Below are 17,664 nucleotides of genomic sequence, written 5' to 3'. Positions count from 1 at the left end.
AAATCAGCAATTAAATGGAACAGTTATATTTGGTGCCAAGTCCATTTTACCTTCTACGCAGAGGGACTAGTATTGCCTTAGGCTATTTAGTCATTTAACAGAGAACTATCATTTCCTTTGAGGTCCAAAAAATATCAAGTACCATAATGTAAAAGAACAAAAACTGCCATGAAATAGTTTGCTGTAATTGTACCATGAAGCTTACCAATACTGTCAAGTAAATAGAACACTTTTGGTGGCATTGTGTGAGAGTTGTTTTATTCATCATTTTATTTTAAGAACAAGCAGTTCTTCCAAAATCCTTGTGCAGACAGATTATCTGGTAACAGTTCCTTAGGTACTCCATCTGTTAAATCCAATCCTCCGACACAAAAAGCAAAATATACTTTGCCTGTGGCGTCACAGAAAAGCTCATGCTGTCTAAGCAGGCAATAAATTGCAGCCTTTGGCTAAACTGCAAACTTCAGAGGAAATAAATGGGAAATAGACATTACCAAAGTCAACCAGCTTGATTCCTCCTTCTGTTGTCAAGAGAATGTTGTTGCCCTTGATATCACGATGAATAATTCTGTTGTTGTGCAAATGCTGAAGGCCCTGCAGAAAATACAAAAAGTTCAAATGGATTTATACAGAAACAATTATCCTTTATGAAATAACTTAATTAAACCAATCTGCATATGCATTAATGAAATGCTTAGTAACTCTACTACACTAGCAATATACTCTAGCCACAAGTTCATTATCTCTAATACTACTGTGTAAAAAGAAAATGTACATAAGAGAACAGATACGCTCTGTTGTCACTTAGTTCTTACCAAAAGTGCCCCATACAAAATGTATGAGATTAGTACTTCATCCATGCATTCACCACGCTTGAGCAGATTTGCGATGAGTTCAGTGACAGAACCTCCATTGCACAGCTGTGAAAGAGTCAGAAGCATTTCTATTATTCAGTAAACTCATTTCATTTTTAAATTTTCATTCCAGCACATTGAGGAAAAGTGAATATTAAATGGCAAAAATGCTGGCAAAATTACATTAAAAGGTAGAATTAACCAACACAGCAAATGAATTTCATTTTAACCGACTAAGAGAATATCCTGATTTAAAAAAAATACTTAATAGAACTTTACGTAACAGACTACAGCGCAACTTTTTCATCATAGAAACTTACAGCACAGAAGGAGACCATTCGTCCCGTCGTGCCCGTACTGGCTCTTCGAAAGAGCAGTCGTGCTTAGTCCCACATCCCTGCTTTTTGTCCATAACCCTGTAAGTTCCTCATCCTCAAGTACCTACCTAACTCTGTTTTAAAATTATTTATGGAATCAGCTTCACTACCTTTTCAGGTAGAGCGTTCCAGATTCCGATAACTCTGAGTGAAAAAAATTCTCCTCATCTCCCCTCTAGATCTTTTTCCAATGATTTTAAATCTATGACCTCTTGTTATTGTCCCACTTGCCAGAGGGAAGAGTTTTTCCCTATTTACTCTATCAAAACTTCTCATCATCTTGAAAACCTCTATTAGGTCACCTCTTAACCTTCTCTGTTCCAAGGAGAACAGTCCTAACTTTTGCAACCTCTCCTCATAACTGAAGTCCCTCATCCCTGGTAATATCCTGGTGAACCTCATCTGTACCCTTTCTAAGGTCTGCTGTCTTTCCATATTAGTCCTCCCAAGGTGCATCACTTCACACTTCTCCGCATCGAACACCATCTGCCATGCTTCTGCCCACTTCACCATCCTGTCTATGTCATCCTGAAGCCTATAACTATCCTCATGATCTACTACTTTGCCAAGTTTTGCATCATCTGCAAACTTTATAATGCTGCTTCCTACACCTGAGTCTAGGTCATTTATAAAAATTGCAAAGAGTAATGGACCCAAAACTGACCCTTGGGAACACCACTGTGAAGTCTGAAAAACATCCATCCACCACCACCCTTTGCTTCCTGTCACTTCCTGAGCCAATTTTGTATCCATACTACCACTTTCCCCTTAACGCCATGGGCGTCCATCTTCTTAATAAGCCTACTGTGTGGCACTTTGCCAAATGCCTTCCAAAAGTCCATATATACATCTACTGCACTACCACGATCAACCTTCTCTGTTGCCTCATCAAAGAATTCAATCAAGTTGGTCAGATACGATTTACCTTTAGCAAATCCATGCTAGCTCTCCTTGATTAACCCATGCCTGTCCAAGTGAAAATGTATTTTGTCCCCACCACCGATGTTAGGCTGACTGGCCTGTAGTTTCCTGGTTTATCCCTCGCCCCTTTCTTGAATAATAGTATTGTGGCGGAGCCACTAAAGGACTCAGATCGTTTGGATATAATTCCCTTTAACAACATGTTAGCTACAGCCTGAGTCTGTATCTTTATTTATACTGTTTACTTGTACAGAGTGTGATTACTTTAACAGCCCGGGTAAACGCAATGACATCACGCCGTACATCACGTGATCCCCCACTGGTGGGAAGAACGTGATGACGTCACGACGTCAACCACGGGACCGCCCGAGCAGTCCTCGTGGAGCCTCTGAACTGAACAGACCTACACTCGATGTTCTCCTGCAGTTACTTGTTTAAACCTGTTAGTTTCCATTAAACTTCGTTTTGTTTGAGCGCCTGAGTGGACCTCAGTCTTTGGATAGGAACTAGACATTCCTACATTGGTGACCCCGACTTTTGCGAACGGTTTTCGCAGAAGATAATCAGCATGGAAACGAACGCCGTTACCTTGAAGCTACCGCAGTTCTGGGAGCAACAACCAGCCGCGTGGTTCATCCAGGCTGAAGCCCAGTTCGCCATCAGGGACATCGTTGCGGATCAGACCCGTTATTATTACGTGGTCTCCGCCCTCGACAGCGCCACAGCCTCGCGGATCGTCAGCCTACTCGGTAGTACGCCTACTGATCGCAAGTATGACACGTTAAAGGCGCGGTTGCTGTAGGTCTTCGGGCTCACGAAGTCGGAGCGCGCCCGCCGGCTGCTCGCTATGCCCGGCCTCGGGGACTCCAAGCCGTCCGAGCTCATGAGCCAGATGCTCACGCTCCTCGGTTCCGAGCCGGAATGCTTCCTCTTCAGGGAGCTATTCCTCAGCCTACTCCCGGAGCAAGTTCAGGCTGCCCTAGCCAGGTCCGAAGTCACAGACTGCGTGGAGCTTGCTGCCGAAGCGGACAAGATTTTCGCGGTGACACAGCAGCACTGCGCTGCCACGAGGCGGCCATCCCCTACAGATGCTGCTCCAGCTCCTCAATCAGCGGGGTTGTGCTTCTACCACGCCCGTTTTGATGCGAAAGCAAGATGCTGCCGCCCTCCCTGCAGTTTTTCGCTCAAAAAAAAAACATCTACAGCCACCTGGCGAAAGAGGACCGGGTCTAACGAGCGCCCCGCGGCTGCGATGGCCATCGGAGATTCAGGGAAGCTTCTCTTCGTCACCGACTCCCTATCTGGTCGACGTTTCCTTTGCGACACCGGAGCGCAATGTAGCATCCTACCTGTGTCAAATCTTGATACACTAGCTGGGGGCCACGGCCCCGCCCTCGCGGCGGTTAATGGCGCGGCCGTTCGGACCTTCGGAAGGCGGCGGGTCCAGGTGTGTTTCGGCGGCCAGCGTTTCCACCGGGAATTCATCATGGCCAAAGTCACGCAGGCCATCCTTGGGGCGGATTTTTTGTGCGCCAACGGCCTCCTGGTCGATGTCAGGCACCGCCGGTTGATCAATGCGGCCACGTTCCACTCCATCCCGTGCCACCACGGTAACGCCGTGCCACGCACTGTCTTTTGTGCGTTCCCACCTCCAGACGACTTCACTCGGCTCCTCGGAGAGTTCCCAGATCTTACCAGGCCCACTTTCTCCTACTCGGCCACTAAACATGGTGTTGAGCATCACATCACCACCACCGGCCCCCCGGTTTACGCACGGGCCCGACGGCTTGAACCCGGCAAGCTCGCGGCTGCGAAAGCGGAGTTCGACATGATGGAGCGGCTGGGGATTATTCGCCAGTCGAATAGTCCCTGGTCTTCGCCTCTCCACATTGTTCCGAAACCCGGCGGCGGATGGCGGACATGCGGCGACTACCGACGCCTGAATGACGCCACTACTCCTGATCGGTACCCGATCCCGTATATTCAAGATTTTTCGGCCCATTTGGCGGGAAATACCTTTTTTTCCAAAAGTCGACCTCGTCCGTGGTTACCACCAGGTCCCCGTGCACCCGCAAGATGTCCTGAAAACCGCAGTCATCACCCCATTCGGCCTGTTTGAATTTCTGCGGATGCCGTTTGGCTTGAAGAACGCTGCACAGGCTTTCCAGCGCTTGATGGACTCCGTGCTTCGGGACCTAAAATTCCTCTTTGTCTACCTCGACGACATCCTCATCGCCAGCCCCAGCAAAGAGGAGCACTTCTGCCATTTGCACACCCTCTTCACACGCCTCAGTCAACACGGTTTGATTATCAACCCGGCCAAGTGCCAGTTCGGCCTGCAGCAGATTGATTTCTTGGGCCACCGCATCACATCAGACGGCGCAATTCCTTACAGACGAAGGTCGAGGCGGTTACATCTTTCCTGCGCCCGCAGACCGTCAAGACCCTACAAGAGTTCCTCGGGATGGTCAATTTTTATCACCGGTTCGTCCCTAAGGTGGCTCTGCTTATGCAGCCCTTGTACGAGGCCCTCAAGGCCAAGTCCGGTAAGGGTCTGATCAGCTGGACGGCCGAGATGGACCGGGCGTTCGTCGACACCAAAGGCGCCTTGGCCAACGCAACCATGCTGGTGCACCCGCTTCCAGGTGCCACCATTGCCCTTACCACCTACACGTCGGACTACGCAATCAGCGCAGTGCAGGAACAGTGGGTGAATGAGACGTGGCAACCGCTGGCATTTTTCAGCCGTCAACTACAGCGAAACAAAAGTACAGCACTTTCGACCGGGAATTGCTGGCCCTTTTCCTAGCCATCCGCCATTTCCGGTTCTTACTAGAGGGACGTCCGTTCACGGCTTTTGTGGACCACAAGCCACTAACGTACGCTATGGCCAAGACCGCCGAACCGTGGTCAGCACGGCAACAACGTCACCTGACGTTCATTTCAGAATTCACCACGGACATTCAGCATTTGTCCGGCAAAGACAACCTGGTGGCAGATTGCCTCTCCCGCGCGACTGTGCACGCAGTCCAACTCGGAATCGACTATGCCCTCATGGCTGCGGATCAAGCCTCGGACCCAGAGGTCCAAGCATACAGGACCAGCCCCACTAGCTTCCAAACGGCCGACGTCAAATTCCATGCCGCAGGCACCACGCTACTTTGCGACGTCTCCATGGGAGCTCCCCGCCCTATCGTACCAGTCGCCTGGCGCCGGAAAGTGTTCGACGCCATACACGGGTTGTCACACCCTGGCATGAAGGCCTCGCAAAGGCTGATGTCGTCAAAATTCGTCTGGAGGGGTATGCACATGGATGTCCGCGACTGGGCCAACACCTGCGTGGTCTGCCAAAAGGCCAAGGTACAGCGTCATGTAAAAGCTCCATTGGCCACTTTCGCTGTTCCGGAGCGTCGATTTGACCACGTGAATGTGGACCTCGTGGGGCCGCTTCCACCTTCTCAAGGTTTTACACACATCCTCACAATGGTAGGCCGCACCACTAGATGGCCAGAGGCGGTTCCTTTTGTTTCCACCACTTCGGCAGACGTGGCCAGAGCTTTCATCTCCTCTTGGGTCGCTCGTTTCGGGGTACCGGCGGACATCTCTTCCGATCGTGGACCGTAGTTTTCCTCTGAGCTCTGGAACGCTGTGGCTCAGGGGCTCAGCACCAAACTACATCGCACCACCGCCTATCATCCACAGGCGAACGGCCTGTGCGAGCGATTCCACAGGTCGCTCAAAGCCGCTCTGCGGGCCAGTCTTCAGGGCGCGGGATGGGTGGACAGACTTCCCTGGGTCCTTTTGGGTCTTCCTACGGTGCCCAAAGAAGATTTGCAATTGTCCTCGGCAGAACTCGTATATGGCAAGCCAATACGAGTACCAGGGGATTTCCTCCTGTCTCCAACAGAGCCATGGTCCGCATCCCAGCAACTAGTCAGCCACCAGGAAGCGGCCAGATGTTTCGATCCAGTGCCTACGTCGCATCACGGCTTACAGAGCTCCAATGTCCTAACTGAGCTGAAAAGTGCCGAGTACGTGTTTATCCGCCACGACGCTCACCGGGATCTGCTCAAGCCTCCTTACACTGGTCCCTTCCGCGTCATAGAGCCGGGAGACAAAACCTTTTCGGTCGATATCGGAGATAAACCGGACCACATTTCGGTTGACCGGTTGAAGCCGGCACACTTAGACCTGGACCGCCCAGTCGAAATCGCTCAACCGCCAAAACGGGGCCGACCGCCCACAGTCGCCGTGCCAGATCTACCGCAACCGCCCGCCAGCTCGACCACCGTCCATCAGCTTCCACTTCAGGGTTACAGAAGTCGCTCGGATAGGTTTGTCAGGCCTCCTCGCTGTCTCACTTTTGCTGTTAAAGACAATTCTGGGGGGGCGCATGTGGCAGAGCCACTAAAGGACTCAGATCGTTTGTATATAATTCCCTTTAACAACATGTTAGCTACAGCCTGAGTCTGTATCTTTATTTATACTGTTTACTTGTACAGAGCGTGATTACACGCGATGACGTCACGCCGTACATCACGTGATCCCCCACTGGCGGGAAGAACGTGATGACGTCATGACGTCAACCACGGGACCGCCCGAGCAGTCCTTGTGGAGCCTCTGAACTGAACAGACCTACACTCGATGTTCTCCTGCAGTTACTTGTTTAAACCTGTTAGTTTCCATTAAACTTCGTTTTGTTTGAGCGCCTGAGTGGACCTCAGTCTTTGGATACGAACTAGACATTCCTACAGTATAATATTAGCAACCCTCCAGTCCTCCGGCACTACTCCTGTATCCAATGAGGTTTGAAAGATTGTGAACAATGCCTCTGTTATTTCAACCTTTGCTTCTTTCAATAACCTAGGATGCATTCCATCTGGACTAGGTGACTTACCAACTTTCAGTAATGCTAATCTCTTCAGTACATTTTTTAAAATCATTCATGGGATGTGGGCGTCGCTGGCTAGGCCTGCATTTAGTGCCCATCCCTAATTGCCCTTGAGAAGATGGTGGTGAGCCGCCTTCTTGAACCGCTGCACTCCATATGGTGTAGGTACACCCACGATGCTGTTAGGAAGGGAGTTCCAGGATTTTGGCCCAGCGACAGTGAAGGAACGGCGATACAGGTCCAAGTCAGAATGGTGTGTGGCTTGGAGGGGAACTTGTAGGTGGTGATGTTCCCATGCATCTGCTGCCCTTGTCCTTCTAAGTGGTAGAGGTCGTGGGTTTGGAAGGTGCTGTTGAAGGAGCTTTGGCGAGTTGCTGCAGTGCATCTTGTAGATGGTACACACTGCAGCCACAGTGCGCCGGTGGTGGAGGGAGTGAATGTTGAAGGTGGTGGAGGGAGTGCCAATCAAGCGGGCTGCTTTATCCTGAATGGTGTCGAGCTTCTTGAGTGTTGCTGGAGCTGCACTCATCCAGGCAAGTGGAGAGTATTCCATCACACTCCTGACTTGTGCCTTGTAGATGGTGGAAAGGCTTTGGGGAGTCAGGAGGTGAGACACTCGCCGCAGAATTCCCAGCCTCTGGCCTGCTCTTGTAGCCACAGTATTTATATGGCTGGTCCAGTTCAGTTTCTGATCAATGGTAACCCCCCAGGATATTGATAGTGGGGGATTCAGCGATGGTAATGCCATTGAATGTCAAGGGGAGATGGTTAGAGTCTCGCTTGTTGGAGATGGTCATTGCCTGGCACTTGTGTGGTGCGAATGTTACTTGCCACTTGTCAGCCCAAGTCTGAATGTTGTCCAGGTCTTGCTGCATATGGACACGGACTGCGTCAGTATCTGATGAGTCTCGAATGGTGCTGAACAGTGTGCAATCATCAGCGAACATCCCCACTTCTGACCTTATGATGGAGGGAAGGTCATTGATGAAACAGCTGAAGATGGTTGGGCCTAGGACACTGCCCTGAGGAACTCCTGCAGTGATGTCATGTGATTGAGATGAATGACCTCCAACAACCACAGCCAACTTCCTTTGTGCTAGGTATGATTCCAACCAATGGAGAGTTTTCCCCTTGATTCCCACTGACTTCAGTTTTGCTAGGGCTCCTTGATGCCACACTCAATCAAATGCTGCCTTGATGTCAAGGGCAGTTACTCTCACCTCACCTCTTGAGTTCAACTCTTTTGTCCATGTTTGGACCAAGGCTGTAATGAGGTCAGGAGCTGAGTGGCCCTGGCGGAACCCAAACTGGGCGTTAGTTAGCAGGTTATTGCTGAGTAAGTGCCGCTTGATAGCACTGTCGACGACACCTTCCATCACTTTGCTGATGATTGAGCGTAGACTGATGGGACGGTAATTGGCCGGGTCGGATTTGTCCTGCTTTTTGTAGACAGGACATACTTGGGCAATTTTCCACATTGCCGGGTAGATGCCAGTGTTGTAGCTGTACTGGAACAGCTTGGCTAGGGGCGCAGCTAGTTCTGGAGCACAAGTCTTCAGTACTATTGCCGGAATGTTGTCAGGGCCCATAGCCTTTGCAGTATCCAGTGTCTTCAGCCATTTCTTGACATCACGTGGAGTGAATTGAATGGGCTGAAGACTGGCATCTGTGATGCTGGGGACCTCAGGAGGAGGCCGAGATGGATCATCCACTCGGCACCTCTGGCTGAAGATAGTTGCAAATGCTTCAGCCTTGTCTTTTGCACTCACGTGCTGGGCTCCACCATCATTGAGGATGGGGATATTTTTGGAGCCTCCTCCTCCTGTTAACTGTTTAATTGTCCACCACCACTCACGACTGGATGTGGCAGGACTGCAGAGCTTTGATTTGATCCGATGGCTGTGAGATCGCTTAGTTCTGTCTATCGCATGTTGCTTCCGTTGTTTGGCATGCAAGTAGTCCTGTGTTGTAGCCTCACCAGGTTGACACCTCATTTTTCGGTATGCCTGGTGCTGTTCCCAGCATGCTCTCCTGCACTCTTCGTTAAACCAGGGTTGATCTCCCGGCTTGATGGTAATGGTAGAGTGAGGGATATGCCGGGCCATGAGGTTACAGATTGTGGTTGAATACAATTCTGCTGCTGCTGATGGCCCACAGCGCCTCATGGATGCCCAGTTTTGAGTTGCCAGATCTGTTCGAAATCTGTCCCATTTAGAACGGTGGTAGTGCCACACAACACGGTGGAGGGTACCCTCAACATGAAGACGGGACTTCGTCTCCACAAGGACTATGCGGTGGTCACTTCCACCAATGCTGTCATGGACAGATGCATCTGCAACAGGTAGATTGGTGAGGACGAGATCAAGTAGGTTTTTCCCTCTTGTTGGTTCCCTCACCACCTGTCGCAGACCCAGTCTGGCAGCTATGTCCTTTAGGACTCGACCAGCTCGGTCAGTTGTGGTGCTACCGAGCCACTCTTGGTGATGGACATTGAAGTCCCCCACCCAGAGGACATTTTGTGCCCTTGCTACTCTCAGTGCTTCTTCCAATTGGTGTTCAACATGAAGGAGTACTGATTCATCAGCTGAGGGAGGGCGGTAGGTTGTAATTAGCAGGAGGTTTCCTTGCCCATGTTTGACTTGATGCCATGAGACCTCATGGGGTCCTGAGTCAATGTTGAGGACTCCCAGGGCTACTCCCTCCCGACTGTATACCACGGTGCCACCACCTCTGGTGGGTCTGTCCTGCCGGTGGGACAGGACATACCCAGGGATGGTGATGGTGGTGTCTGGGACATTGGTTGTAAGGTATGATTCGGTAATTATGACTATGTCAGGCTGTTGCTTGACTAGTCTGTGGGACAGCTCTCCCAATTTTGGCACAAGCCCCCAGATGTTGGTAAGGAGGACTTTGCAGGGTCGACAGGGCTGGGTTTGCCGTTGTCGTTTCCGGTGCCGAGGTCGATGCCGGGTGGTCTGTCCGGTTTTATTCTTATTGTTTTTCGTAGCGGTTGTTTACAACTGAGTGGCTTGCTAGGCCATTTCAGAGGGCATTAAGAGTCAACCACATTGCTGTGGGTCTGGAGTCACATGCAGGCCAGACCAGGTAATGACGGCAGATTTCCTTCCCTAAAGGACATTAGTGAACCAGATGGGTTTTTGACATTAGTGAACCAGATGGGTTTTTGCAACAATCGACAATGGTATCATGGTCGCCATTACTAAGACTAACATTTAATTCCAGAATTAAATTGAATTGAATTTAAATTCCACCAGCTGCCGTGGTGGGATTTGAACCCATATCCTCAGAGCATTTGACTGAGCCTCATGGCTTACTAGTCTAGTGACATAACCACTACGCCACCGTATCAATTATTATCCTGTCCATAACTTCCCTCTCCTCTTTTAGTGTAACCTTCACATCATCCGTTTCCTTTGTGAAGATGGATGCAAAGTACTCATTTAATACTAATATGCCTAGTTTGTACCTGAAAGCCTGACATTGCTCAGTTACTGGTTTACCCTGCTAGCACCTTTTCCAATCTACCTGTGCTAGTCACTTCTGAAATCATTGAAATTAGCTCTTGACCAGTTGAACATTTTTACCGTCGATATTTTCTGGTCTCTTTCCATAATTACATTAAACCGAATTATGTTGTGGTCACTCTTAGCTACATGATCTCCTACTGTAAAACATTTACTTGCCCTACTTCATTTTCCAGAACCAGATCCAACACGGCTTCCTTCCTTGTTGGACTGGAGACATATTGATTGTTAAAGTTCACCTGTGCATATATCAGAAACTTTTTCCCCTTCCTTACCCTTAGCACTATCTTTTTCACGGTCTCGATTAGGGTAATTAAGGTCTAATATTATTACTCTATTTTTCTCACATGCCTTTGAAATTTGTTGACAAATTTGCTCAACTATCTCCTTCTCACTATTTGTAGCTCTATAAAAAACACCCAATAATGCAACAGCATCCCCCTCTGTTCCTCAACTCAAGCCAAATCGATTCAGTCCTAGAGCCATCGAGTACATCCTTTCTATTTAGAACTGTATCATCCTTAATCAATACTGCTGCAACCCCTCCTCTTTTTCCTTCTCCATCACTCCTGAATGCTTGGTAACCAGGAAAATTAAGAATCCATTCCTGGCCTTGTTTGAGCCATGTCTCTGTTCATGCAACTACGTCATAATCCCATGTAGCAATTTGTGCCTGCAGCTCACACTATGGACATTGACGTACATACCTCCTTCGTCACTTTTACTATTTTCCTCAAACTGGTCCCTGCAATTTTGGGGATATTTCTAATTTTACTGCTGTTTATATCTCTCGGCCAGTGGCTCAGTTGGTAGCAGCCTCACCTCTGAGTCAAAAGATTGTGGGTTCAAGTCCCACTCCAGAGACTTGAGCAAAAATTCTAGGCTGACAATCCAGTGCAGTGCTGAGGGAATCACTGTTGGAGGTGCTGTCAAACCAAGGCCCCATCTGCTCTCTAAGGTGGACATAAAAGAGTCCCATGGCACTATTTCAAAGAAGAGCAGGGGAGTTATCCCCAGTGTGCTGGCCAATATTTATCCCTCAACCAACATCACTAAAAAACAGATTATCTGGTCATTATCACATTGCTGTTTATGGGAACTTGCTGTGCGCAAACTGGCTGCTGCGTTTCCTACATTACAACAGTGACTACACTTCAAAAAGTACTTCATTGGCTGTAAAGCGCTTTGGGGCATCCGGTGAAAGGCGCTATATAAATGCAAGTTTTCCTTTTTTTCTCTCTCTGTCCTCTGGGTTAATTTCTGCTCCTCTCTGCTATTTTCTGGCTCCCCTTCCCCTGCCAAATTAATTTAGTTAGTTATATAAATGTAATAAATTGTTTATTCTGAATATGAACAGGTATGAACAGTGCTTCATGTTTTGTCCTCACTATATAACAAGGGTAGCATCATGTGATATAGCTGGCAAAGCCAAATACAGATTATCAAATGACTCTCTTACACTTGTTAATATTACAAAAAGGTAACATCGCTGCCTGGTCCTACATAATCCAACAGCTCTGATCCTTCTAAACTATTATTCAAAATGCTATCCTGGGGCAGCACAGCAGTACAGCTCATTGGAACACCGAGACATGGTACCACTGAATAGTAAGATATAGAATTGACCTTCCATGCCACGGAGTTCCAATCTCAGGTGTAGCACTGTTGGAGGTACTACATGAAGGACTAGTGCTTCCCCACAGAGAAAAAAGATAATCGTAGGGAGAGGTGTCCCAGCTGATTACAACACTAATTGATGTGTGGGAGCAGGACGCTTGTCTCCGATCTTGGTCATCACCAAGGGAGAACTGACAATTGAGAAAAATAGATTATCTATCTTGTAGGATTATTCTTCAAATAATATATATCCTCCACACACCATAGAAGCCCTGCTTGACTGTTCTCGAACCATCATGTCTTTAGCATGCACATAAAAATATCATGAGATTGTAAACTGGCAGTGCTTCACATGATCTCCTCCTCCTTCCCCAGGGCCTGCGTCATTGGGACAGTTTGTATGGCCCTAAAACTGACTACCAGTATCTTAATCTTAAATCCAATACCCCTGAAAGATGAAGGTATAGGTGGATGTAATTATGGTTTGTGGAGGGTGTATATCTTTTGAAGAATGAAGAAACTACAAGGTTGACAACCTATCTTCTTCAAGCATCCTCTACATCACACTGCAGAAAACCAATGTGATAACATTTAAAGGATGGGGTGCAAGGCCCCTGCAGAGTAGCCATAACACCAGCTGCCAGAATGGATCTACCAACCATCTTCAGCTGCTTCATCAATGACCTTCCCTCCATCATAAGGTCAGAAATGGGGATGTTCGCTGATGGCTGCACAGTGTTCAGCGCCATTCACAACTCCACAGATAATGAAGCGATCCATGCCCGCATGCAACAAGACCTGGACAACGTTCAGGCTTGGGCTGAAAAGTGGCAGGTAACATTTGCGCCACAGAAGTGCCAGGCAATGACTATCTCCAACAAGCGAGAGTCGAACCACCTGCCCTTGACATTCAATGGCATTACCATTGCCGAATCCCCCACCATCAACATCCTGGGGGTCACCATTGACCAGAAATTTAACTGGACCAGCCACATAAATACTGTGGCAACAAGAGCAGGTCAGAGGCTAGGTATTCTGCGGCGAGTGTCTCATCTCCCGACTCCCCAAAGTCTTTCCACCATCTACAAGGCACAAGTAAGGAGTGTGATGGAATACTCTCCACTTGCCTGGATAAGTGCAGCTCCAACAATACTCAAGAAGCTCGACACCATCCAGGACAAAGCAGCCCGCTTGATTGGCACCCCATCCACCACCTTAAACATTCACTCCCTCCACCACCGGCATATCATGGCTGCAGTGTGTACCATCTAACAAGATGCACTGCAGCAACTCACCAAGGCTTCTTCGGCAGCACCTTCCAAACCGCGACCTCTTCCACCTAGAAGGACAAGGGCAGCAGGTGCATGGGAACACCACCACTTCCCAGTTCCCCTCCAAGTCACATACTATCCCGACTTAGAAGTATATCATCGATCCTTCATCGTCTCTGGGTCAAAATCCTGGAACTCCCTACCTAACAGCACTGTGGGAATACCTTCGCCACACGGACTGCAGCGGTTCAAGGCAGTGGCTCACCACTACCTTCTCAAGGACAATTAGGGATGGGCAATAAATGCTGGCCTTGCCAGCGACACCCACATCCCATAAAACAATTTTTTTTTAAACTCCAACTGCCTTCTTGGGATCTCTGTCTCACACATGGAGAATTTCTCCACACAAACTAGAATTCTCTAGTGCGTACTATCTAGTCACATGATGTAGGAGCTCCTGGTATCACCATTTTGGAGGGAAACTTCTTTCAGGATTTGTCCTGAGAAAGTGATATTGGGTCTTCTCCTTTAATCACACTGGTGGAGTACAAGAGTAAGGAAGTCTGACTACAATTGTACAGGGCTTTGGTGAGACCACACCTGGAGTACTCTGCACTGTTTTGGTCTCCTTATCTGAGAAAGGACATCCATGCCTTAAAGGCAGTGCAACAAAGGTTCACTAGGATTGATCCCTGGGATGAGAGGGTTGTCCTATGAGGAGAGATTGACTAGATTGGGCCAATACTCTCTGGAGTTTAGAAGAATGAGAGGTGAACTCATTGAAACATATAAGATTCTGAGGGGGTTTGACAGGGTAGATGCTGAGAGGTTGTTTGCCCTGGCTGGAGAGTCTAGAACTAAGGGGCATAGTCTCCGGATAAGGGGTCGACCATTTAGGACTGAGATGAGGAGGAATTCATTCACTCAGAGCGTTGTGAATCTTTAGAATTCTCTACCCCAAAGGGTTGTGGATGCTGAATTGTTGAGTATATTCAAGGCTGAGATAGATAGAGTTTTGGACTCTAGGGGAATCAAGGGGTATGGGGATTGGGCGGGAAAGTGGAGATGAGATTGAAGATCGGCCATGATCTTACTGAATGGCGGAGCAGGCTCGAAGGGCCGTATGGCCTACTCCTGCTCCTAATTCCTATGGGGGGAAAATTGGCTCGCGCCCCCTTTGGGGCGATAACTTTGCCAGGGTGCTACTTTTAGTGCCCCCGCGCCCGAAATTGAATGGTAGTGCCCCAAGCAGGAGGTGGGGTACTACTGGAAGCGCTGCCCCTCCCTCTTGGGGCGCTCCCATTCAATATCGCCGCGGTACTGCAGGCCTCCCTCCCCAATTAAATGGGAGACCGGGGAGCGGGGTGCCGGCAAAAGAGCCCGGCACACAAGAGGAGCGCCGGGTTGCCCAATCGTGGCTGGCACCCCGCAAGAGGAGGCGAGAGGGGGCAGGTGCTGGCAGGCAGCCCAAACAAAATGGCCGCCCGGCACCTACCCTTTAATTTATACCGCCCCGATCGCAAAAACACCATCCTGACTCTGTCGGACATAGTGTCCGGCAGTAGGCGTGAGCCAAGTTTGCGGCCAGGGCGAGAGCGGGGCGCTGCACATGGTGATGACATCGTAGCTGGAGGTGCAGAACCGCGGGCTGCTACTGTCTACCGCCGCCGCTAACCTCCCGCTGAATTTTGCGGGAGGTGTCAGCGGCACCGTCTCCGGGCGCTAGGAGCTTTGCGCCCCAATGGGAGGCGCAAAGCAACTGAATTTTTCCCCCATGTTCCTACATCTATAGCATGCTACTTCCGCTTTTTAGCATGCACGTAGTCCTGTGTTACAGCTTCCCCAGGTTGGCACCTCGTTTTTAGGTATGCCTGGTGCTGCTCCGTGCATGCTCTTCTACACTCCTTATTGAACCAGGGTTGGTCCCCTAGCTTGGTGGTATTGGTAGAGTGAGGGATTCTGCTACTTCTAATGGCCCACAGCGCATCACGGATGCCCAGTTTTGAGCTGCTAGGTCTGTTCTGAATCTATCCCATTTAGCACGGTGGTAATGTCACACAAAACAATGGAGGGTGTCCTCCGTGTGAAGACAGGACTTCATCTCCACAAGAACTGTGCGGTGGTCACTGCTACCAATACTGTCATGGACAGATGCATCTGTGACAGGTAGATTGGTGAAGACGAGGTCAAGTCGGTTTTTCCCCTCGTGTTGGTTCTCTCACCACTTGCCGCAGGCCCAGTCTGGCAACTATGTCCGTCAGGACTCAGCCAGCTCAGTCAGTAATGGTGCTACCGAGCCACTCTTGGTGATGGATATTGAAGTTCCCCAACTCAGAGTCCCCCACCCAAACTCTGCATTTATACAATCTAGCACTTCACAGTTGCTACCAGGGGGCTCTATACACAACTCCAACTAGTCTTAAACCCTTTCCTATTTCTACCCATAAAGTCTCCACTGCCTGCTTACGTCTCGTTACATCCTCTTATCATTGAAGTGATTTCATCCTTAATCACTAAGGCTACTCCTCCCCCTCTACCATTTTCCCTATCTTTCCTGTAGACCTTATAACCTGGTATATTTAGTTCTCAGTCATGACCATCTTGCCGCCATGTCTCAGTAACGGCTACCATGTCATACCCTCCAAATTGAATTTGTGCCTGCAGATCATTCAATTTATTCCTTATACTCCGTGCATTGTATAAAGAACACTTATTTGGGCCACACACTTATTTGGGTCTGTCCTTCAGCTCTAATGTTTTACTCACCTGTTTCTTATTTCTATCTCCTGGTTTAATCACTTTACATCTTTTAGTTTTCCCTTTACCTGTCGTGTCTAAAGCAAAATTTTTGACTCTTACTCTACTCTCTTCCCTTTTGTTTGTTTTTGAACTATTATTTGCACTACAATTTCCACTTGAGCCCTCTTCCCCCCCGCCCGCCCATTTACTAGTTTAAAGTCCTTGTGACCGCCCTATTGATCCTTTCTGCTAGGACCCTGGTCCCAGACCGGTTCAAGTGGAGCCCATCCCAATGGTACAGTTCCTTCCTGTCCCAATACTGGTGCCAGTGCCCCATGAAATAGAATCCCTCTTTCCCACACCACTCCTTCAGCCACACGTCCACCTCCCTAATCTATTTATCCCTATGCCAATTTGCACATGGCTCAGGTAATAATTCAAAGATTGTGAGGTCCTGTTCTTTAATTTAGCTCCTAGTTCCTGGTGCTCCCTAAACAGGACCTCTTACCTCCTCTCCCCATGTTGTTGATTGCAACATGGACCACAATGACTAGATCTTCCCCCTCCCTCTCCAATATCCTTTCAAGCCAGTTTGATATGTCCCTTATCCTGGCACCAAGTAGGCAACATACTATGTGGGACTCTCGATCTTAATTACAAAGGATGCTATCTGTCCCCCTAATTATTGAATCCCTTACAACTACCACATTACGCTTCCCCTCTTCCTCCTCCCCGCTTTGGACAGCCTCCTGCTCCAAGGTGCCATGGTCCACATTCTGGCTGTCCTTCTGACAGTCTTTATCCTTATCCTCACAGGTGGCAAGTTCATTGTACCTGCTGAATAGAATCAGTTTCTGCAGATCCTCGTTCTCTATCTCACCTGGGTTCCTCTTACTCTGCATACTGTCGGTCACACCAACCCAATTCTGAACCTGCACCTCTCTACGAGGTGTAACTGAAGTCTGGAGCAAACTGTCCAGTTGCTGCTCCCCCTCCCTTATGTGTCAGAGTGTCTCTAACTCGCATTCCAGCTCAATGACACTGAGCTGGAGAGATTCGATATGGAGACATCTACTGCAGATATGTTCACTCGAGTCAGTCTCGCTGTTCACAAACTCCCACATACTGCAGTCCAGACAGAAAGCAACTTGCCAAGGCTTCTTCAACAGCACCTCCCAAGCCCGCAACCTCTACCACCTAGAAGGACAAGGACAGCAGGCGCATGGGAACACCACCACCTCCAAGTTCCCCTCCAAGTTACACACCATCCTGATGTTGAAGTATATCGCCGCTCCTTCATCGTCGTTGGGTCAAAATCCTAGAATTCCCTCCCTAACAGCACTGTGGGAGTACCTTCACCACACGGACAGCAGCAGTTCAAGGCGGCGGCTTACCACCAGCTTCTCAAGGGCAATAAATGCTGGCCTTGCCAGCGACGCCCACATCCCA

General features: G+C 48.9%; 1 protein-coding gene across 9 annotated transcripts in view; it reads right to left on the bottom strand.

Moving 5' to 3' along the window:
* myo3b (myosin IIIB) overlaps positions 1-17,664 on the bottom strand; it is an 884,551-nt gene that overhangs the window by 726,147 nt on the left and 140,740 nt on the right. For all 9 annotated transcript variants that reach the window (XM_085986241.1, XM_085986242.1, XM_085986237.1 and 6 more), the window contains 2 exons: positions 816-920; positions 495-594 (listed from right to left, as the gene is read on the bottom strand). In XM_085986241.1, coding sequence (XP_085842367.1) covers positions 495-594; positions 816-920 — 205 coding nt within the window. The remainder of the gene's footprint in view (positions 1-494; positions 595-815; positions 921-17,664) is intronic.

The sequence above is a fragment of the Somniosus microcephalus genome, chromosome 4 (assembly GCF_052327205.1).
Source record: "Somniosus microcephalus isolate GS21.2 chromosome 4, FLI_Smic_1.0, whole genome shotgun sequence".
In the NCBI taxonomy this organism is placed as follows: domain Eukaryota; kingdom Metazoa; phylum Chordata; class Chondrichthyes; order Squaliformes; family Somniosidae; genus Somniosus; species Somniosus microcephalus.
This window is presented reverse-complemented; position numbering and strand designations above follow the sequence as displayed.